The sequence below is a fragment of the Triticum dicoccoides genome, chromosome 3A (assembly GCF_002162155.2).
Source record: "Triticum dicoccoides isolate Atlit2015 ecotype Zavitan chromosome 3A, WEW_v2.0, whole genome shotgun sequence".
In the NCBI taxonomy this organism is placed as follows: domain Eukaryota; kingdom Viridiplantae; phylum Streptophyta; class Magnoliopsida; order Poales; family Poaceae; genus Triticum; species Triticum dicoccoides.
In genome coordinates, this window is record NC_041384.1 from 598,646,874 (window position 1) to 598,670,296 (window position 23,423).

Consider the following 23,423-nt stretch of genomic DNA (forward strand, 5'->3'; position numbering starts at 1 on the left):
GTTGACCCGGCCCTGATACGTCTCCAACGTATCTATAATTTTTGATTGCTCCATGCTATATTATCTACTGTTTTGGATGTTTACGGGCTTTATTATACACTTCTATATCATTTTTGGGACTAACCTATTAACCCAGAGCCCAGTGCCAGTTTCTGTTTTTACCTTGTTTTAGGGTTTCAAAGAAAAGGAAAATCAAACGGAGTCCAATTGACCTGAAACTTCACGGAACTCATTTTTGGAAGGAAAGAAGCCCAGAAGATTTGAAGTGCACGTAAGGGAAGCTTCGAGGAGGCCACGAGGTAGGGGGGGGCGCCCTCCACCCTCGTGGGCCCCTCGTGGCCCCCCTAATGTACTTCTTCCGCCTATATATCTCCATATACCCTAAAACTTCCAGGGAGCACAATAGATCGGGAGTTCTGCCGCCAGAAGCCTCCGTAGCCACCGAAAACCAATCTAGACCCGTTCCGGCACCCTGTCGGAGGGGGAATCCCTCTCCGGTGGCCATCTTCATCATCCCGGTGCTCTCCATGACGAGGAGGGAGTAGTTCTCCCTCGGGGCTGAGGGTATGTACCAGTAGCTATGTGTTTGATCTCTCTCTCTCTCTCTCGTGTTCTTGATTTGGCACGATCTTGATGTATCGCAAGCTTTGCTATTATAGTTGGATCTTATGTTTCTCCTCCCCCTCTACTCTCTTGTAATGAATTGAGTTCCCCCTTTGAAGTAATCTTATCGGATTGAGTCTTTAAAGATTTGAGAACACTTGATGTATGTCTGCCGTGCGTATCTGTGGTGACAATGGGATATCACGTGATTCACTTGATGTATGTTTTGGTGATCAACTTGCGGGTTCCGCCCATGAACCTATGCATAGGGGTTGGCACACGTTTTCGTCGTGATTCTCCGGTAGAAACTTTGGGTCACTCTTTGAGGTCCTTTGTGTTGGTTTGAATAGATGAATCTAAGATTGTGTGACGCATATTGTATCATACCCACGGATACTTGAGGTGACATTGGAGTATCTAGGTGACATTAGGGTTTTGGTTGATTTGTATCTTAAGGTGTTATTCTAGTACAAACTCTAGGGCTGTTTGTGACACTTATAGGAATAGCCCAACGGATTGATTGGAAAGAATAACTTTGAGGTGGTTTCGTACCCTACCATAATCTCTTTGTTCGTTCTCCGCTATTAGTGACTTTGGAGTGACTCTTTGTTGCATGTTGAGGGATAGTTATATGATCCAATTATGTTATTATTGTTGAGAGAACTTGCACTGGTGAAAGTACGAACCCTAGGCCTTGTTTCAACGCATTGCAATATCGTTTACGCTCACTTTTATCATTTGTTACCTTGCTGTTTTTATATTTTCAGACTACAAAAACTATTATCTACCATCCATATACCACTTCTATCATCATCTCTTCGCCGAACTAGTGCACCTATACAATTTACCATTGTATTGGGTGTGTTGGGGACACAAGAGACTCTTTGTTATTTGGTTGCAGGGTTGCTTGAGAGAGACCATCTTCATCCTACGCCTCCTACGGATTGATAAACCTTAGGTCATCCACTTGAGGGAAATTTGCTACTGTCCTACAAACCTCTGCACTTGGAGGCCTAACAACGTCTACAAGAAGAAGGTTGTGTAGTAGATATCAAGCTCTTTTCTGGCGCCGTTGCCAGGGAGGTTAGCGCTTGAAGGTATATCTTTAGATCTTGCAATCGAGTCTTTTAGTTTCTTGTTTTATCACTAGTTTAGTTTATAAAAGAAAACTATAAAAAAATGGAATTGAGTTTGTCTCATACGCTTCACCTTTTTAATATCTTTCGTGAGTATGATGGAAAGGATAATTGTGCTCAAGTGATAGAAGAAGAAATCTATAAAATGTTTGGCACTAAATCTTCGAACGATGAGCATGATTGCAATGTTGTTAGTACGAATTCTTTGAATATCCATGATACTAATGATGATTGCACTAGTTATGATGTCTCCTATAAACATGTCAATTTTTGTGGAGTACATTGGGTTTGTAAGTACACACCAAATAGGGAAGATAGATATTGCAAGAGGCATAAGTACTTAGAAACTAAATTGTTGCAAGAAAGTCTTGATGATTGTGCTAAAAAATTCAATATTTTTCGCGCCCCTTGTGAACTTTGCAATGAACATGGTCATTTAAATCTCCCATGCAAATTGTTTCATGACCGAATCGTATCCAAAAATTGTGATAATTTGATTACCCTTGACCATCATAAAGAGCTTAGTCTTCTTTTGGGGTATGAGGAAATGAAACATATAACTGAGGGTATTCCAAAGTTTAATCTTGATAGATTTCTTGATTTTGATCTAGAGAAAATTTATATGTATTGTGGGGTGAATTGTATTGAAAATCCTTATATTGCCAACTACATAAAGAAAAGAAAACAAATAGAAGATGAAGAGAATACTAATGAAAGGGAAGAGGCTTCCCAATACCCTCCTATTATTTCTTATGATGAATCAGGTAACGAGGAGGAGCCTCCTATTCAACCAATCTCATTAATAAGGAGCTCCAAAAAGAGGATTGAACCCACACATGATGTGGTGAAGAAGAAGAAAAGAAAAAGGAAGAGAGGTAAAAAGATATATCCCCCAAATAATGCTGCTCCTATTACTATTGTGCCTCATGAAAATATAATTGTGGAATATAATGATACTTCTTATGATCTTGAAAATCTTTTTGGCACTTGCTTGGAAAAATATGATAATTTCTATACTATTGGTGCTATCCATACTATTAACGATGAGAGTGATTATGCTTATGATATGAAAAGGCCCAAGCTTGAGGATGCCATGTTTGATGAAGATGATGTTTTTGAGAATATATTTGCTGCAATTAATGTTTGTCCCAAGCTTGGGGATGCTACGTTTAATGAAGATGATATTTTTAGTCTCCCAAGTTTTGATATGCAAATTTATAATGATGATAGCATGCCTCCTATCTATGATGATTGTTGTGATGATAATTATGCTATAAAAAGTAGTGATTATATTTATAAGACTTTTCATGATTATGGTTACCCATTTTCTGAACATTACTCTTTAATGTGGAAACAATTTATAGTATTCGAGTCTCTTATGATACTCCCACTATTCCGAATGAGAAGAATTTTGCTTGTGTGGAGAGTAGTAAAATTTCTATGCTTGTAGATCATGAGAAGAATGCTTTAGGTGATGGTTATATTGTTGAATTAATTCCTGATGCTACTGAAAATTATTATGAGGGAGGAATATATGCTTGTAGGAATTGCAATAATATCAAGTTTCCTCTCCATGTGCTTAAAGTTTTGAAGTTATGCTTGTTTTACCTTCCTATGCAAGTTGATTCTTGTTCCCATAAGTTGTTTGCTCAAAAAATCACTATGCATAGGAAGTGGGTTAGACTTAAATTTGCTAGTCATATTCTTCATGATGCTCTCTTTATGTTTCAATTCTTATCTTATATGTGAGCATCATTGAAATCATCATGCCTAGCTAGGGGCGTTAAACGATAGCGCTTGTTGGGAGGCAACCCAATTTTAGTTTTATTCCTTGCTTTTTTCTCCTGTTTAGTAATAAATAATTCATCTAGCCTCTGTTATGATTGAGTTTTTATGTTTTAATTAGTGTTTGTACCAAGTAGAACCTTTGGGAAGACTTGGGGAAAGTCTTGTTGATCATGCTGTAAAAAACAGAAACTTTAGCGCTCACGAGAATTGCTGCCATTTTTATTTGGAGAGTGATATTTAGTTAATTATTTCTTCAGATGATTAATAGATAAATTCCTCAGGTCCAGCAATTTATTTTAGAATTTTTGGGGTTCCAGAAGTTTGCGTTAGTTACAGATTACTACAGACTGTTCTGTTTTTGACAGATTCTGTTTTTCGTGTGTTGTTTGCTTATTTTGATGAATCTATGGCTAGTACAAGAGTTTATAAACCATAGTGAAGTTGTAATACAGTAGGTTTAACACCAATATAAATAAAGAATGAGTTCATTACAGTACCTTGAAGTGGTGTTTTGTTTTCTTTCACTAACGGAGCTCACGAGTTTTCTACTTTAAGTTTTGTGTTGTGAAGTTTTCAAGTTTTGGGTAAAGATTCGATGGACTATGGAATAAGGAGTGGCAAGAGCCTAAGCTTGTGGATGCACAAGGCACACCATGGTAATATTCAAGGACAACAAAAAGCCTAAGCTTGGGGATGCCCCGGAAGGCGTCCCCTCTTTCGTCTTCGTCCATCGGTAACTTTACTTGGAGCTATATTTTTATTCGCCACATGATATGTGTTTTGCTTGGAGCATCAATTTATTTTGTTAGAATTTTATTGCTGTTATTTATAACAATGTTTTTCATCTTTTATTTCAATAAAAGTGGCATTGATAGCCTTTACTATGCCTATTTTAGAAGTCCACATGTTGCTGTTTGAAAACAGAAAGTTTACCGCTGTTGCAATAATTCCCTAGAAAATTCAGAATGTGATAAAATGTTGAAACCTTTTGCACATTAAGATCTAATAAATTTACTACAGTGGTAATTTTCTTTCATAATTTTTGTAGTTAGGTAAGTATTGATCTAGCTGCATTCTTTACAGACTGTCCTGTTTAGGCAGATTGCTGTTATGCTTGCATTGTTTGCATATGTTTGCTTCTTTAATAATTCTATTTGAGGATAGGACTATTAAATATGAAGAGTCATTTAGTATGCAATGTTGAATAATAATTTTTGTGATTTTCTACAGTATAGGATGATAAGGTTTTTCAGTTGATTTATACTAACTTATCTCACGAGTCCTTGTTGAGTTTTGTGTGGATGAAGCTTTTGAGATTTAGGGAGACCGTGATATGAGAGGAATTAAGGAGACACAAAAGCTCAAGCTTGGGGATGCCCAAGGCACCCCAAGATAATATTTCAAGAAGTCTCAAGCGTCTAAGCTTGGGGATGCCCGGTTGGCATCCCACCTTTCTTCTTCAACAACTATCGGTTATTATCGGTTGATCCTAAGTTTTTGCTTCTTCACATGATGTTTGCTATTCTTAGATGTTATTTTATTTAGTTTTGCCTGCTGTTTGAATAAAATACCAAGATCTGAAATTATTAAATGTTAGAGATTCTTCACATAGTTGCATAATTATTCGACTACTCATTGATCTTCACTTATATCTTTCGGAGTAGTTTGTCGTTTGCTCTAGTGCTTCATCTATATCTTTTTAGAGCACGGTGGTGGTATTATAGAAATAGATGAACTCTCATGCTTCACTTAGATTATTTTGAGAGTCTTAAATAGCATGGTAATTTGCTTAAATAATCTTAATATGCTAGGCATCCAAGAATAGTAAAAACTTTCATATAGAGTATTGAATACTAAGAGAAGTTTGATGCTTGATGATTGTTTTGAGATATGGAGGTAATAATATCAAAGTCGTGCTAGTTGAGTAGTTGTGAATTTGAGAAATTCTTGTGTTGAAGTTTGCAAGTCCCGTAGCATGCACGTATGGTAAACATTGTGTAACAAATTTGAAACATGAGGTGTTATTTGATTGTCCTCCTTATGAGTGGCGGTCGGGGACGAGCGATGGTCTTTTCCTACCAATCTATCCCCCTAGGAGCATGCACGTAGTGCCGAGGTTTTGGATGACTTGTAGATTTTTACAATAAGTATGTGAGTTCTTTATGACTAATGTTGAGTCCATGGATTATACGCACTCTCACCCTTCCATTATTGCTAGCCTCTTTGGTACTGTGCATTGCCCTTTCTCACATTGAGAGTTGATGCAAACTTCGCCGGTGCATCCAAACCCCGTGATATGATACACTCTTTCACACATAAAGCTCCTTATATCTTCCTCAAAACAGCCACCATACCTACCTATTATGGCATTTCCATAGCCATTCCGAGATATATTGCCATGCAACTTTCCACCGTTCCGTTTATTATGACACACATCATCATTGTCATATTTCTTTGCATGATCATGTAGTTGACATCGTATTTGTGGCAAAGCCACCGTTCATAATTTTTCATACATGTCACTCTTGATTCATCGCAATCCTGGTACACCGCCGGAGGCATTCATATAGAGTCATCTTCTATTCTAGCATTGAGTCGTAAATAAATAGAAGTGTGATGATCATCATTTTCTAGAGCATTGTCCCAAGTGAGGAATAAAAAAAGAAAAAAAAAGAAGATAAAGGCCATAAAAAAGAGAAGGCCCAAAAAAAGAGAAAGGCCATAAAAAAGAAAAGGCCCAAATAAAAAAGAAAAAAGAAAAAAAATGAGAGAAAAAGAGAGAAGGGGCAATGCTACTATCCTTTTACCACACTTGTGCTTCAAAGTAGCACCATGATCTTCATGATAGAGAGTCTCCTATGTTGTCACTTTCATGTACTAGTGGGAATATTTCATTATAGAACTTGGCTTGTATATTCCAATGATGGGCTTCCTCAAATTGCCCTAGGTCTTCATGAGCAAGCGAGTTGGATGCACACCCACTTAGTTTCTTTTTGAGCTTTCATATACTTATAGCTCTAGTGCATCCGTTGCATGGAATCCCTACTCACTCACATTGATATCTATTGATGGGCATCTCCATAGCCCGTTGATACGCCTAGTTGATGTGAGACTATCTTCTCCTTTTTGTCTTACCCACAACCACCATTCTATTCCACCTATAGTGCTATGTCCATGGCTCACGCTCATGTATTCGTGAAGATTGAAAAAGTTTTGAGAATGTCAAAAGTATGAAACAATTGCTTGGCTTGTCATCGGGGTTGTGCATGATTTAAATATTTTGTGTGGTGAAGATGGAGCATAGCCAGACTATATGATTTTGTAGGGATAACTTTCTTTACCCATGTTATTTTGAGAAGACATAATTGCTTTGTTAGTATGCTTGAAGTATTATTATTTTCTATGTCAATATGAACTTTTCTCTTGAATCTTTCGGATCTGAATATTCATGCCACAATTAAGAAGAATTACATTGAAATTATGCCAAGTAGCACTTGGCATCAAAAATTCTGTTTTTATCATTTACCTACTCGAGGACGAGTAGGAATTAAGCTTGGGGATGCTGATACATCTCCAACGTATCTATAATTTTTTATTGCTCCATGCTATATTATCTACTGTTTTGGATGTTTATGGGCTTTATTATACACTTTTATATCATTTTTGGGACTAACCTATTAACCAAGAGCCGAGTGCCAGTTTCTGTTTTTACCTTGTTTTAGGGTTTCGAAGAAAAGGAAAATCAAACGGAGTCCAATTGACCTGAAACTTCACGGAACTCATTTTTGGAAGGAAAGAAGCCCAGAAGACTTGAAGTGCACGTAAGGAAAGCTTCGAGGAGGCCACGAGGTAGGGGGGCGCGTCCTCCACCCTCGTGGGCCCCTTGTGGCCCCCCTAATGTACTTCTTCCGCCTATATATCTCCATATACCCTAAAACTTGTAGGGAGCACAGTAGATCGGGAGTTCCGCCGCCAGAAGCCTCTGTAGCCACCGAAAACCAATCCAGACCCGTTCTAGCACCCTGCCGGAGGGGGAATCCCTCTCCGGTGGCCATCTTCATCATCCCAGTGCTCTCCATGACGAGGAGGGAGTAGTTCTCCCTCGGGGCTGAGGGTATGTACCAGTAGCTATGTGTTTGATCTCTCTCTCTCGTGTTCTTGATTTGGCACGATCTTGATGTATAGCGAGCTTTGCTATTATAGGTGGATCTTATGTTTCTCCTCCCCCTCTACTCTCTTGTAATAAATTGAGTTTCCCCTTTGAAGTAATCTTATTGGATTGAGTCTTTAAAGATTTGAGAACACTTGATGTATGTCTTGCTGTGCGTATCTGTGGTGACAATGGGATATCACGTGATTCACCTGATGTATGTTTTGGTGATCAACTTGCAGGTTCCGCCCATGAACCTATGCATAGGGGTTCACACACGTTTTCGTCGTGATTCTCCGGTAGAAACTTTGGGGCACTCTTTGAGGTCCTTTGTGTTGGTTTGAATAGATGAATCTGAGATTGTGTGACGCATATCGTATAATCATACCCACGGATACTTGAGGTGACATTGGAGTATCTAGGTGACATTAGGGTTTTGGTTGATTTATGTCTTAAGGTGTTATTCTAGTACGAACTCTAGGGCTGTTTGTGACACTTATAGGAATAGCCCAACGGATTGATTGGAAAGAATAACTTTGAGGTGGTTTCGTACCCTACCATAATCTCTTCGTTCGTTCTCCGCTATTAGTGACTTTGGAGTGACTCTTTGTTGCATGTTGAGGGATAGTTATATGATCCAATTATGTTATTATTGTTGAGAGAACTTGCACTAGTGAAAGTATGAACCCTAGGCCTTGTTTCAACGCATTGCAATACCGTTTACGCTCACTTTTATCATTTGTTACCTTGCTGTTTTTATATTTTCAGATTACAAAAACTATTATCTACCATCCATATACCACTTGTATCATCATCTCTTCACCGAACTAGTGCACCTATACAATTTACCATTGTATTGGGTGTGTTGGGGACACAAGAGACTCTTTGTTATTTGGTTGCAGGGTTGCTTGAGAGAGACCATCTTCATCCTACGCCTCCTACGGATTGATAAACCTTAGGTCATCCACTTGAGGGAAATTTGCTACTGTCCTACAAACCTCTGCACTTGGAGCCCCAACAACGTCTACAAGAAGAAGGTTGTGTAGTAGACATCAGGCCCCTCCTGGGCGGATCATACCTGGTAGCTATATTCCCAACATTAGGCCCCAGATTGACTTGAACTTTGCTCTTTCTCAATCTTCAATACTTAGATGAAATACATCTTCCTTTCTCGGTAAAAATTCTATAACCCGCCATGACATCATCTTCAGAAAACACAAAAACCCGCTATGACGTCATCTTCAATGGATCTTTATCTTTTAATGTCTTCCGAGAATCGAGGCGTCCGTTTAGCTGGATAATCATTGTTTTGGTCTTCCTCAATTTTTGCGCCTGCCTGTTCATCTATCCCCTTATAAATAGGCTTGGCCGGTCTTTCCCCTTTTCTTCTTCTTCCTCATCTTCTCGCTACCTCTCTGCCTCTCGAGCTCCGCCGTCCCCGCAGTGCCCGCCGTCACCTCTCAACGTCAGTTGCTGCATCACCCTGTGCTCGTCCCGAGAACCGCGGCGACCCTTCGCAGAAGCTCTGCATTTGTAAGTTCCTTACCTTTCCGCGCCCTTAGATCTGTTTAGGGTTATGAGTTCATCGACGTTCCTCGCCGTTCATCACAGACCTCCTTGTAGTTTCTTCTCCGTACCCTCTCTTGATCCAGAAGGAAAGTAGAACTTGTGCGGTAGTGGTTTTACACCCATTTTAGATGTTAGTAGATCCTTTTCCTTTGCACAGATACCTTCTTAGAGCTGATGAACTTCTCTGCCCTCATTCTTTAGGTCTAGATTTATTTTTTCTTTTCTGACCCATTTTGATCCAAAATACTAGTGATAGCTTTGGGAAATCTGTTTGTCTCAACACTTAGCCAATTCTATTTCTGGTTTCCTTCAAATGTCTTTAGTCATGGCGGCTTATTACGCCGGCTCACTTTTCCCTTATATGACATTAGCCCTTATTTAAGCCGCCATTATTCATTTGCACCATCATCATTTAACTTCACCACTAAATTGAACCGGCACATTACTTTCTTTTCAGTTTGTCCTTTGATCATCATGCCGTCAAAAGCACCGACTGTCTGCAACTGGGTCCCTTTCACAGTCACTGAAGATACCTTGAAGGAATTCTTCACCATAGGATTTTTGCCAGGGAAAAATGTTATGTCTTATCGTGCACCTGACCCGGACGAGGAACGGCCTAATCCCAAAGACGGTGAAGTTATTGTCTTCTCTGACCACATGAATCGGGGTTTTTCACCACCCAGCTCAAAGTTCTTCAGAGACGTTCTTCATTTTTTCAAACTCCACCCTCAAGATCTTGGACCCAATTCCATATCCAAATCTGCAATTTCCAAGTTCTCTGTGAGGTGTATCTTCAGGAAGAGCCGACTGTGGAACTCTTCAGAGAGTACTTTTATCTGAACCACCAGAATGAGTGTACCAATGTCCCTAGCTTGGAACTTGGTGGAATCTCAATTCAGCGCCGACAGGGCGCCGTCTTTCCCTTAATAGTCTTACCGAGTCATCCCAAAGATTGGAATCAGACCTGGTTATATTACCAAGATACATCTCCAGCCAATGAAAAACCACTGTCGGGTTATCACGCGGAGCGTCTGGATTCCAAGTTTGTGCTCCCTGATAAGTTTACTGCCGTTGAACGCAAGAAGCTTATTCCATCTATTAAAAGGATCAATGCCTTACTGGGGAATGGCTTAACCAGAGTTGATTTGATCCGTTGCTGGATCTCGTTGCGGGTCATTCCTCTAAGCTGCCAATCCAAATTGATGTATGAATATGGCGGAGGCCCAGATGATTCTCTATGTTACAACTCTGTACAACTAACTGAAGAAGACATTGTTTCAATGTCAACCATCCTTGTGAATGGCAAGTATGAGGATTGCAGTAAGGTTGGGTTAGACCCCTTCTGTAAAATTAACCCGGCACCAGAGGTGAGAAACCCCTGACCTATTTCTCTTTTTGTGTTTTCCTCTGTAGTTTTAAATACTTGCATGACCTTTTATCCTGTTTATTTATTTACAGGCCAAATCCGACTTCTGGAAAGCCAAGTATCATCATGAAGCTGCCAAGAAGGCTAGAGCCGCCGCCATAGCCGCCAGGAAGATGACCCGGAGGTCCAAGAAGAAAAGGAGCACTGCTTCGGACCTGTTAAAGCTTGACGATGATACTGAGTCAGAGGTAGCCGTTGACTCCCTTCGCCAGTTTTTTAATAACCTTATTGACACTGACTATTGCCAGGACGACACGGGGGCCAGTCAGGCCGTAGAAGAAGAGGTAACTATTTCCTACGACTCAACCCATTTGCCAAGGCAGAAACATCGACTGGTAACCCGGAAAGTAAGGTTTTCGCACCCTTTGGCTTATTTGGACCCTCATTTTCTTTTGAAAAAGCAGCAACATGAGAGCCGCCGTCAGGCCCGGAATAATGACGACGATGAACCGCCTTCTGTTTTACAACAAACTCCTTGAAAACACCAGAATGAGGTTTCTTTCATCTTCATCTGTTGCTTTCATTAATGAATCTATTCCCTTGCCTCACTGACTTTATTTTACCTTTTACAGGAGGTTTCTCGCTCTTTTGGCGACTCATCTCAGACTTAGTTTCCGGCTTTCAAAACTGCTCCTGGGTAAGGAACAATCAGCTTTCCTCTGTATCTTTAAAAACTGCATTCTTATATTAACTATCTCATAAAACTTTTCTTAGCAGCCAAGCCAAATCCAATAAGACCAAGGTGATTAAGCCGTTAGAAGACCCGAAGGTTCCTGCACCTGAGCCGGCCATGCCAACTCCTCCCTTTGAAACCGAAGCACCTGAAGACCCGGCTATTCATACTCAATTAGCTCATCCTGGGTTGTCAGCCGATGAGATCACCCTTAATCCGGCTATCACTGAACCATCTAGTTCAGCTAACCCGCCAACAACTTCTGATACTGACGTGTTGATTACCGGTAGCCGATTTGTTGAACCAGGGACCCCCACTGTGTTAGCCCGGCACACTGCTAAACAAGAAGCCTTGGAGAAGCAGAAAGTGTGTTTTGATATCTCTCACTACACTCATCTGAATGCTAGTGACATACTGTCCGGCTATCTCAGTCATGTTCATTCCATCCGTGAGTCAGAAATTGAGATGGTCAAGCAATTGCAGCTAAAATATGAGGTATGTTCTCCGGTTCACTTATACTCCGCCAGCCCCCAAGTCTTCAGATGATGAACCTAAATGATCTGTAGACTTTATGATATAGGTTGATACTTTCTCTCTAAGTTTTTCAAAAGTCCAACAAAGTAGTGTAAACTTCACCTGTAGTCCCCAAGGGCCGGCTCAATTTATCATAAATGAACCGGTACTTAACTTTATAACTGTCTTTTACTAGTCCCAATAAGTATTGCAATCCGGCTTAATCTTGAGAAACTTTCTGAATATCATGCATTAGCCCCCAAGTGCCAAATGTTGTTACTTTGTAAAACACTTGGGACTTAAAACATATAAGAGTCATAAAAAGCTTTGGTAGACATTAGCCCCCAAGTGTCAAGTGGTATTGCGGTGCATAGTACTTGATACTTGAACCCTTATACCTTTTAGTTTAAGCCTTGACACACCTGTGTATGTTTTGTAGAACGCCCTATCTGAATTGAGCTCCCAATTAACTGATGCAAAGACCCGGCTGACGGATCAAGAGGCAGAAATCAAGACTGCTGACTCTAAACTCCAATTGAGTCTTTCCGAGACAGAAAAATTGAAGACCAGCTTGACTGCAAAGAAGAAATCCTGGGCCAAAGAGAAGACGCTGCTAATACAACGTGCTGAAAACAGCTGAAGCGGCCCTTGAGGAGGTTACCACGGAGCTCACCGGCTTAAAAAACCAGGTATCTCAAATGGTTTCCGCCATCTTTGGTAAGTCATCTATATTAATTACATATACTTTCTTTTGACCCGGAATATAAGCCGCCTGCTGAGCCTTTGTTTAAAAAACACTCGCAGGTCCATGAAGCAAAAATCTGAGCCAAGATAGTGTGACCAAATTTAAAGCGATTTATACCTTGGTGGAGCAATTGTATACTGGCACTCAACGAGCACTTGCCACCATCTCCCCTGCCAACCAAGGACCCAATCGGTTGAGCGATGTCTTGAAGAAGTTGTCAATCTTACCCGCCAGGTTTCAAGAGGTCAAACGATCATGTGCCGGAGCCGGATCCCTGACTGCCCTGAGCCGCTCCAAAGCCTGGGTGCCAGATCTAGACCCAGTGGATGTAGCTAAGGGGTACCCTACCGTGAAGGAAGGGACTCTATTTGAGCAAGATGACTTCATTGCCTGCGTGAGGGGGGTTCGACCTCAAGCTACCATTCTTGGAGATGAGACCAACATTGATAAATATCAGCTGGGTTTTGATATGGAGAATAAGAAGATGGCGACTCCCTCTTATAAGGTGAAAGATCTTATCCCGCCGGTTCGTCAACATACTTTTGCTCCGGAAGTTGATCCGACCGGCCTGATTAATGATGAAGCAGAGTTCATTGCCCTGAACAGCTTTGACTAGTCCAATCCTAGCTTCCAATCAGTAGAAGGAGGTGAACCGGCGAGGGGAGAGTCATAACCATCTTATGGGCTCTTAAAGCCTTGTAATAGATTTAGCTTGAAACTGTATGTGTTGCTTAAGCCATCACACACAAAATGTTGCATACTACTCTTTGCCAGCACATCTTTGATTACATCTGCAATGTTTTAACTTTGCTCCTGCAAAAAGTGAAAGAACTGGCCTGGCGGTTTAACACCGGACGGGTCAAAAAACACCCGGTATATGTCTTTATGAATTGTCATATTGGAAAAGATGAACAAGGCTGAAAAAACCTGTTCGTGAACAACACTGACATACCTGTGTTTCTGGACTGCCGGTTTTCATGATCCAATCTTTTTGAGAAGTCAATGCTTCCATACACCTGATAACTATCATGCCTTGGCGGCTTATTGTTAAGCCGGCTTAAATAAAAACCATACTGATAGTTTAGATTTGAGATAATGAAAACCAGGAAGACAAAATAGTAGATTTCAAACAACATAAATTTGGGGGTTTCTGATTCAAATACGATCAGTAAACCGGACCAAAGGGGTTAAGCTAAGATTCGAATACGATCATATAGCCCCCAGTGGCTTTGGCGTTGCGCCGATCAAGAGGGTACCGACAGCTATGTTCTCTTTGGTTCGAATATGACCTATGTTTGAACAGGAAGCCCCCAAATGACCTTGAGAGGTTTTTAACGACCCTGATTCGAATACGGTCTAAGTCGGACCCAAAAAGGGGTTAAGCTATGATTCGGATACGATCAAGAAGCCCCCTAGTGAGTTTGGCTTTGAGCCGATCAAGAGGGTTACGACAGCTATGTTCTCTTTGGTTCGAATACGACCTATGTTTGAACAGGAAGCCCCCAAGTGATCATGAGGTTTACAGCTAGATTCGAATACGATCATAAGCCGGACCAAAAAGGTTAAACTAGATTCAGATATGATCAGCTCCTTAATAGTCATTTAAATAATGAAAACAGTAAAGATATATGACCTTTGAAGAGAAAACAGACAGAGGTCATGCTTTATTACTTATCATAATATATACAACGTCAAAGTATGTACATGACGAGAGTCGGTAGCTCATGTGTAGTATGGCCGAAGCCGAGCAATGTTCCACGGCTAGTGGGTCTCCTCCTCCGACTTATGTGAGTCTTTGTGCTCTCGAACGTCAATGAGGTAATATGACCTATTGTTTAAATTCTTGCTGACCACAAAAGGTCCTTCCCAAGGCGGGGATAGTTTGTGTGCATCCGACAGATCCTGAATGAGCCGGAGCACCATGTCACCTTCTTGAAAGGTCCTGGACTTAACCCGGCGGCTGTGATAATGGCGCAGGTCCTATTGATAAATTGTTGATCGAGCCGCCGCCAAGTCTCTCTCCTCATGACCTCGTTTAACGCATTCAGATCTACAGAGAGCCGGAAAGTCTCCGCTTGAAGCTGCTGAGCACGAGCATCCAAAGCCGCCCGCTCCGCGGCCATCCTGACCTCTTCTGCTGCTAAATTTTCCTTGGCCTGTGCCATCTCTTTGCATAGTTGTGCCACCTCCGCGTCATGCTGAACCTTATCTGCTGGCTCCACTACAGCAGTCAACAAAGCCGTCAACTTATCCATGAGGTCCATTACCATCAGAGCCGGGGGGCGCGCGGGGTCTCCTGACCCGGCTGCTGCCGACCCGGTGGTTATTGCTGCCGCAGCCGTAGAGTTCTGCTCGGGTTGAGTGCCAGCCATGAAAACTCCGGCTCAATTTGGCGGCTCAGAGAGGTCCGGAATACTGTTGCCATCGGAACAGCCCCCAAGCACGCCATCTTGTAGCTGATACAAAGAATATGTCTCGCCTGAGGACGACTCATCGTCGGAACAGATGGTCGTCTCACCGCCATCCACTGATCCTTCAGAGAACTCACCTCCATGGATGCAACCCACAAAGGAATGCTTTACGGCAGGTTGGGCCCGGGCGGATCTCGCGCGCTGAGCCGTCTCGATGAGGTTGGTGCAGACGTCCGGCTCAGGGCCTGACTCGCCGATCCGGCCAATGAAGACATGGATTCCTCCAAAGGGGACCCGGTACCCGTACTCAATTGAGCCGGCCTCGGGGCCCCGGCCTTCGTCATCGATGTAGAGCTTGCCGCGACGACTCTTGGTCATCCGGCCCACAGCGTATCCCTTGAGCCCTTCGAAGTTGCCCTTCAAGAACTCAAATCCACCGTGCGCTGGCCCCATGGTGGGTGCCAACTGTCGTGGAGTTGTCACGACAGATGTCCTAGCGAAAGGACTTAGTCATAGGGCCATCGCAACTAGGAAGCTTAAAGGGGTTAATCGGGACAAAGGACACGAGAGGTTTATACTGGTTTGGCCCCTTTCGGTGAAGGTAAGGCCTAGTCCAGTTGATGTTGTATTACCAGATTTCGATGACCAAGGAGCGAATCCGCTAGCTTGGCTATCGATCTCTTGTTTCTTGTCCTAAGCCGCCGCCGGGTCGTCCCCTTATATACATGGGTTGCCGCCTGGCATCCTACAGAGTCCCGACCGGCTCATAAAACGTGTCCGGCTCGGTGACTTCTTTTATATGCCTTTCTTTACAAGTCTTTTTTTACATACGGCGGTTTACAATATTGGGCCTTAAGCCGCCTCTGGGCTTAGGCCTTCTGCAAGTCTTAAAAAACTATCACCTTGAATATTACTGGGCTTCTTTTGTAACCCGCCATTGGGATTGACCCGGCCCCTCCTGGGCGGATCATACCTGGTAGCTATATTCCCAACCTTATTGGATACCGACGATCGAATCTCGGGCAAGTAACATACCGATGACAAAGAGAACAACGTATAGTGTTGTGCGGTTGACTGATAAAGATCTTCGTAGAATATGTAGGAACCAATATGAGCATCCAGGTTCCGCTATTGGTTATTGACCGGAGACGTGTCTCGGTCATGTCTACATAGTTCTCGATCCCGTAGGGTCCGCATGCTTAAAGTTCTGTGACGATCGGTTTTATGAGTTTATATGTTTTGATGTACCGAAGGTAGTTCAGAGTCCCGGATGTGATCACGGACATGATGAGGAGTCTCAAAATGGTTGAGACATAAATATTGATATATTTGGAAGCCTACGTTTGGACATCAGAATAGTTCCGGGTGAAATCGGGATTTTTACCGGAGCACCGGAGGGGTTACCGGAACACCTCGGGGACTAATGGGTCTTGTTGGGCCATAAGGGAAAGAGAGAGGGGCCGTCCTAGGGAAGGCAGCGCGCCCCCTTCCCCCTGTCCGAATTGGACTAGGAGAAGGGGGGCGGCGCCCCCCTTTCCTTCTCTTTCTCTCCCTGCCTTTCCCCCTCCTAGTAGGAGTAGGAAAGGGAGGAATCCTACTCCTACAGTCCTACTAGGAGGAGGATTCCTCCTCCTAGGCACGCCAACAAGGGCCGGTCGGCCTCCCCCTTGCTCCTTTATATACAGGGGCAAGGGGGCACCTCTAGACACACAAGTTGATCACAAAGATCTTTCCCAGCCGTGTGCGGTGCCCCCTCCACCATAATCCACCTCAGTCATACTATAGCGGTGTTTAGGCGAAGCCCTGCTGCGGTAGCTTCATCAACATCGTCACCACGCCGTCGTGCCGACGAAACTCTTTCCCGAGCTCTACTGGATCGTGAGTTCGCGGGACGTCACCGAGCTGAACGTGTGCTGAACGCGGAGGTGTCGTACGCTCGGTACTAAGGATCGGTCGATCGTGAAGACGTACGACTACATCAACCGCGTTGTCATAACGCTTCTGCTTAACGGTCTACGAGGGTACGTGGATGACACTCTCCCTTCTCGTTGCTATGCATCACCATGATCCTGCGTGTGCGTAGGATTTTTTTTGAAATTACTATGTTCCCCAACAGCAGCTGCACCAGTGGTTGCAGCTCTTGGCGGCGATGCTCGTAGCTTCGGTGGCGACGGCCGCAGCTCGCCGGCGTGCTTGCCGATGCTCATGCCCGTCCAGTCGCAGCTCATCAGTCACATACCTCGCGGTTGCAACCTCTCGCTCACCCCCGTTCCAGCAAAAAAATCCAGCTTCGCTTCCGGCAAAAAAAATGCATCGTTGTTCGATGCAGCAAACCATGACTACAGATGTAGCTTGATCGTAGAAAAATCCAGGACCGCTTGTAGCATGTAGCATGAAACCCACGACTTCCATCCTCGCCGAATGTTGCTTGGACTACTCGTGGGTTGAAGCTTTTTTCAACTACAAATGAAGCTCCCTCCGTCCGGGTTTATTAGGTCTAAAGACAACTTCTCTTTGACCAAGACACATAGTAATTTACTCACATTAATTCCTCCATTTCACTCCCAATGCACTCTTTCACATGCATGCAACCAATGAAAAAACATGCATGAAGTGTATTAATTTTCCAGCCATGGTACCAACAACAATGACTTTCAATGCAACCAATGAAATTGTTGCATGCATGCACCTTCCAAAGCGAGACCTTATAAAAAAGGACATGCTTGTGATGCCGAGAGGCCTAATAAACCCGGGCGGAGGGAGTATCTGTGAACGTTTGCAACTTTTTCCGTGGAGCAATGCCCGATTGAAAACTTTGTACATATTTTGGTTGAAGCTTTTTTCATCTAAGGTTGAAGCTTTTTTGGTAACGGTTGCAGCTTTTTTAGTTTGAAAATATTTTTACATTGAAAAAGCTTCATCCATGTTCTCGAAAAGCTGCAACCGGTGAACGTGGTGACCGCGCCGGTTGCAGCTGATTGTAGCAAAATGAGATGCTGATTGTAGCACAAAGGCAACGTGGTTGTAGCAAAAAAAAATGCCGGTGGTAGCCAAAAAAAAAACATCTTCGTCGCCGTCCCAACCCAGTCGCATCTCTGGCATGAATGGATGTAACAAAATTTCTCGCTGGTCGTAGCAAAAACTGATGAAGATTGCAGCAAAAACTCGTCTCTGCCATCGCGGATTGTAGCTCCACCATGAATGCATGTAGCAAAAAATGGTGATGGTTCCAGCATGCCGTGACGCTGGTTCCAGCATGCGGCCGTCATGGTCGTAGCTCGCCGGTGGTGATTCTCCCACAGATGCATCTTCGCTGGGCTCCGGTTGCAGCTCCTTTTCCCACCCCCCATGTCGGAGCTTTTCAACGAGCGGTTTGTGGAGAAGAAGCTTGAAGACGACCACGCGGAGAAGAAGATAACGGAGGGCAGAGTACGATGCACCAGATAGGATGAGAGAAAGAAAAACAGCTGTGGTGGGCTTAGGGCACATGGGTGGGCCGAGAAAAGGAAAAACAAACAACGGAAAACGTGGATCGAGAGACATTCTAGCGCTAGATCCCTTTGCGATCGAGCGGCGCTAGCGACCGGCCGAAGCTATCGAGAGACATCCTAGCGCTAAATCCCTTCGCGATCGAGCGGCGCACGAGCGACCGGGCGAAGCTTCAGCCGGTCCGCCGGTACGCAATGTTTCCCAAGTTTTTTTAGCAGATGACAAGCGGTTCGGAAGATACTTTATGCAGCCGATGCAACGGATTCACAACTACCAGAGGCTAATGAAATAATCACCAAGTCGCCACTCTTGTTCTCAGATGAAGCAAAGTGGGATGTGTGTCGCATGATTTTGTGGTATCATCATTATCAACTAGTCCTGAATCTGTAAATGATGAATAACATTTGATGTTAGCCGACATGGTGTGTCAAATACAGTTTCCCTGAACTTGCTACTTGCGAAATGTTAAGTACTCCCTCTGTAAAGAAATATAAGAGCGTTTAGATCACTATTTTAGTGTTTTATAAAAACTCTTATCTCTTTGTGGAGGGAGTAGTTATTATGCATTCACACTCAACATTCTAAGATGTTTTTGCTTGACGAAATTCCTACATGTGTCAGATTTCAAGTTTTTTTCCAACCATATAATGCAGCAAAGAATATTTTACGAAACGCACCCCAACACCGCTGTGAGAAATATCTTATAGGATGATTTAACTTCTACAAATAGCTGCTCTGGTCTCATTTTGCCCAGATGTCTCCATTCTCTCCGGTGGGAGAGCTTCAGCAGATGGATACTTGCTCATTGTTGTGCACTGATAATGTCAAGAATCTGCATGCAATAGAGGTGATAAAGCATATAAATGAGCAAGAACATCGATTTTTCTTTTTGGCTCTAAAAACGGACATAGAAGAGGAGGACCAAACTTAATGGGAGAAAGTGAAACCTTATTGGCGAACTGTTGAAAAGCTTGTTCTTCCATCAATTTCTCCAATTCCTACAGATGAATAAATTAATGGGCAGACACGAGGAAATAAATAAATGTGGCAAAAAAAGGGGGTCAGATACTTTAAGTGAGCTAGCTGCATCCATGTGCACCAATGTCAATTCAAGTGGAGAGAATTCCTTAGTTGGCCCTTTCTTAAAATTTACCTCCCTATTTGGCCCAAAATAAATTTTCTCCCCTATTTGATACCTAAAGTAAATTTTGTTCCTTATATGACACTTCCATCCATCTTAGGCACTAACGGTGTTAAGTGTGAGGTGAAAATACCATTTTACCCATAGGGCCTGCAATCTGATTGAAAATCAAAGTCATAATGGAGGATGAGAAATAGAGGTGCATACTATTCTCATGAGGAAATTTGGATTTCTCACTCACGCTCTCCTGATTTGTGGATGCTAAGTTGGATCAGATGCAATACAATAGTCATTGCATGAATGCACGTGCACTTAACAAGTAAATTACCTTTTCTGGTTCTGAAGAGCCATCAATTTGAAGTATCATTTTCTGCAGTTCAGAGTCCCTGAGAGCATCTCTGACTTCATTTAATTCAACTGGCAAGGATAAAAACAGAGTAAAAAACTAAAAATGCAACGAATATCTAACAGTTAGCTAGCTTGGAGTGATTCTGCTCAGCTGAAGTGCTTAGTATTATCATTCATATGATGTAGCATATGACAATATTTTCCATCAAGTTGGGTGTTATTCAGGACTGTATTACCATGCCATTTCAGATAGTCCTATACTTGAGTTCAAGGCCAATTCTAAAGTTCAGCTTCGTGTACTTGAGTAATAAGAATTGAAATGTTGGCACAACATTAACATACACGTTTCAAGCTACCCAAATGAGGAAGTGATCCAGTTAAAAGGCAAGCAAATTATTCAAAAAAGGATAAACCTCTAACAGGAGTTGAGGCAAATGTAAGAGAATTAGATATGCCATCGTAATATCCTTTCCCAACTAATCTACATGACGACAACAGCCTGGAGAGAGCAACAATATAAATAGGAAGTCAAATTTGGTAGTAAGGTACGCCATACCTAAGGACCTTAATCTATTCCGGTCAACAAGCCAGCTTGGATCCTCAACTTCAAGAGCTTTTGTAGGGCACACTGTGTTTGGAGATTGTGCAGGGCACGTTGTGTCCGCTGCTGCAGAGCAACAGTATAGCTTACAATCAAACAATTTATTGCCATGCATTCATAAATTTAAAATGAAGCTATATATTGCATCCATCGACATATTTAGAGAGATTATCTTAAATTCTTTTGATAGCTACAACTGGAGGTAGTGGTGAAATGGTGACTTGAAGGAATATCCTTAAGTACACAACAATAATTTATTAGTCTGAGCTTAAGCAGTTTTCACTGCAAAAAATCAAATGGAAAAAATAGTGAAATTATAAAAGACATCAGGGTGTTGTATTTTACCTAAAGAGGGAAGCTGGTCCTCATCAGGGTTTTTACTTAAAGAGGGAAGCTGATCCTTGATATTAGAATAATCTGTTCCTTTTTCCAGCAACACAGAGCTCGTCGCTGAAAACAAAAGAGTGGTCATATATAAGTCCCTCCAAATTAAATTAGACTAATGTAGTAACTTAAGCAAAACGTCTTGCAACCTAATGCATGAACTGTGATTTATTACAACTGGTTAAGCCCTTTTATTGGGAGAGTAGATGATCTGGAATATTTTTGGGTACACAGCTAGTCAACTTCTTTTTATGGAACAGATTGCATACAATGGGAGACCAAACACAGTGGTTATCAATACAACATATATCTGAAAGTACAATTGCCGCTCCCCCAATTTTTGTGATGAACTAACAGAAGTTGGTATCCACCTTCAAGGGAAACTATTGAATTGTAATCAATAGGAACGACCACATTCAATGAAGTAGATATGAGTGCTCCTTTCTTGAATAGTATATATTATGTACTTGTATGTGGGACCTTCAATCACAACATCATGATTCACGTCATTTTCCTCATGTATGTGAGTTCTATAGCTGCTTGTAACAACTGTCTGAGTCCACAATATGTTACAAAAAGCAATCATGTCTTAAGAGTTCTCTTCGAAAGGTAGAGCACTTACTAACTTCCTCCTGCAGCGACGGCTTGTTAGTTTCTTCCTGGGGCACTATCTTTTGGCAGAATTCAACTGCACACAAAGCAATATTTACTATCAAATGCTGGCTAGCAAGAAAAGTAGCGATATGCAGCGATGGATGTTCATATAGATAGCTTGATATTATATAAATAGTAGTGACAACTTGCATGTTAGTGGTGCTATGGGGGTGGGGGAGGAGGGGGCTTCTAGTCGGTGGGCAAGGCAGGAGGGTGTCACCTAGTGACTACGCGGACTACATGCCTGCTTGCGACTCATGCACATTGTGTTGTTAAACCAAAAGAAACAATACTAGTTCGAAGTATATTTCAGTAACACACCAGAGTGCACTTATTACTGGCATCTATCAGTATTAAACTTTCATGAAGTGTGTCCTCTAAGGCTCTAACACCCTACTTCCTTCAAAAGTTTAAGATAATGAACAACGAAGACAGCACTGAAGTCTGAAGTACCTTTGTGTTTTTTAAAGCATATCACAGAGCAACTGCAAGGGAGAATGAGACAATATATTAGGTCCGTCCAACAACATTCAATATAGGAGATAAGGAGGCAAAAAGAAGTTAATAGCTCATGCTTTAAAAAAATGACAGTGTGCATTCAGTAAATTCGACCTTGATGTATCACTAAACAGGAAACAAGGTGTGAAGCACTCCTGTGTATTTCTCTGCTATAGTTTGTAGGGTTTATCAAAATTTTAAAATCAGCTCAAAACGAGGGCAGGCTGGATGCTGAATTACTAATGAATGGCAGATTAAGTTGCCAGACAAAATTAGATAAGAAATTGAAGAAACCATAATAAAGCATGCATGGAGGCAGATTTATTATTGCAGACTGTGAATTTGGATAAAAGGTACATGGCATGCTTCACATCCTTAAGCTATGACCTCAACTGATCAAGCATTCTTAAGTGATGCTACTGATAGGCATAAGGTACTACGGTAGTAGGATGTTCGGATATGAGATTCAGATCAGGTGATACCATAAAGAGTTATACGTCAGCAGACGAAAACCTGGTCATCTCTGTACTAAGTTATCTCTATTATGCTACGAGTGGTTTTGCCTCTGTGTGCTTTCACATTCATCTAAGGCTAAAGAAAATGAATACTTTGCGATATTTGAATTCGGAAATCACAAAGATTAGGCCATGAGTGAACAATCATATGAGAGAAGGTATGAACTATTATATAACTTTGGTGAGTAGTTGACATATGCCTCTGAAATATAATATAGCATTAGTTAACCTCTATGATATTAATAAATACACAAGGAGTTCCAACCATGCCTCAATGGGATAGTTTCCAAGTACCAACCATGCCTCGTGAATCTGTTCCATGAACCCTAGGTACTCAGTTCTTTTTTCCAAACAATAAGCTAATCCACTATTGTCAACGAGAAATTGCACTGAGAGCACATTCTGACATGCACACTGATGGTTATCAATTTCCCACTTAGCTCTTGCCTGGTGGTATGGCTAAACAGTGAATAGACCAAGAAATCCAATGAATACAGCAAAAGGAGTTCCTCATATACTGGTGTGCCACGCCCATCTTCAGCAAGAACTCGCATACGCAAAACTGTAAAGAAGATGATGATTCAACTTACTAGGGCGTGCGGCAGGTGGGGCATTTGTACTTGGACGGCGCCTCCTTGCACACATCGCAGCTCCCACCACCCATTCGCAGGACCGGAAATTCGGTTCGGTTGTCTGTCGATGCCGAATTTGTTCAGGTAGCTGATGTCGGCGTCGGGAGACCAGGAAGCTGGAAGAAGAGGCTGGAGGCGTGGTGCCCT

The 23,423-nt window shown here is 42.3% G+C and overlaps 1 protein-coding gene and 1 pseudogene across 2 annotated transcripts; one reads left to right on the plus strand and one right to left on the minus strand.

Annotated features, from left to right (window-relative positions):
* LOC119272643 overlaps positions 1-18,949 on the plus strand; it is a 72,270-nt pseudogene extending 53,321 nt beyond the window's left edge.
* Positions 18,950-19,006: 57 nt separating this feature from the next.
* LOC119269467 (zinc finger HIT domain-containing protein 3-like) lies at positions 19,007-23,417 on the minus strand. Of its 2 annotated transcripts, none has more exons than XM_037551300.1 (8): positions 23,235-23,417; positions 22,085-22,116; positions 21,600-21,665; positions 20,939-21,043; positions 20,549-20,656; positions 19,973-20,061; positions 19,451-19,501; positions 19,007-19,335 (listed from the first exon to the last, which is right to left on the minus strand). In XM_037551300.1, exons 1-8 carry the CDS (start codon positions 23,306-23,308, stop codon positions 19,306-19,308), a joined length of 555 nt encoding a protein of 184 aa, XP_037407197.1. In that variant the 5' UTR covers positions 23,309-23,417; the 3' UTR covers positions 19,007-19,305. The 2 variants fall into 2 exon arrangements, with proteins under 2 accessions (XP_037407197.1, XP_037407196.1); XM_037551299.1 differs by having other exon boundaries at positions 20,549-20,659.
* Between the last annotated feature and the right edge of the window lie 6 nt (positions 23,418-23,423).

Coding starts and splice junctions, on each gene's coding strand:
- LOC119269467 (XM_037551299.1), bottom strand. CDS start 23,308: ATGGGTGGTGGGAGCTGCGATGTGTGCAAGGAGGCGCCGTCCAAGTAC. Junction 20,660..20,938: donor GGACCAGCTTCCCTCTTTAG/GTAAAATACAAC, acceptor GTTGCTCTGCAG/CAGCGGACACAACGTGCCCT. Junction 19,336..19,450: donor TTCAACAGTTCGCCAATAAG/GTTTCACTTTCT, acceptor TATTGCATGCAG/ATTCTTGACATTATCAGTGC.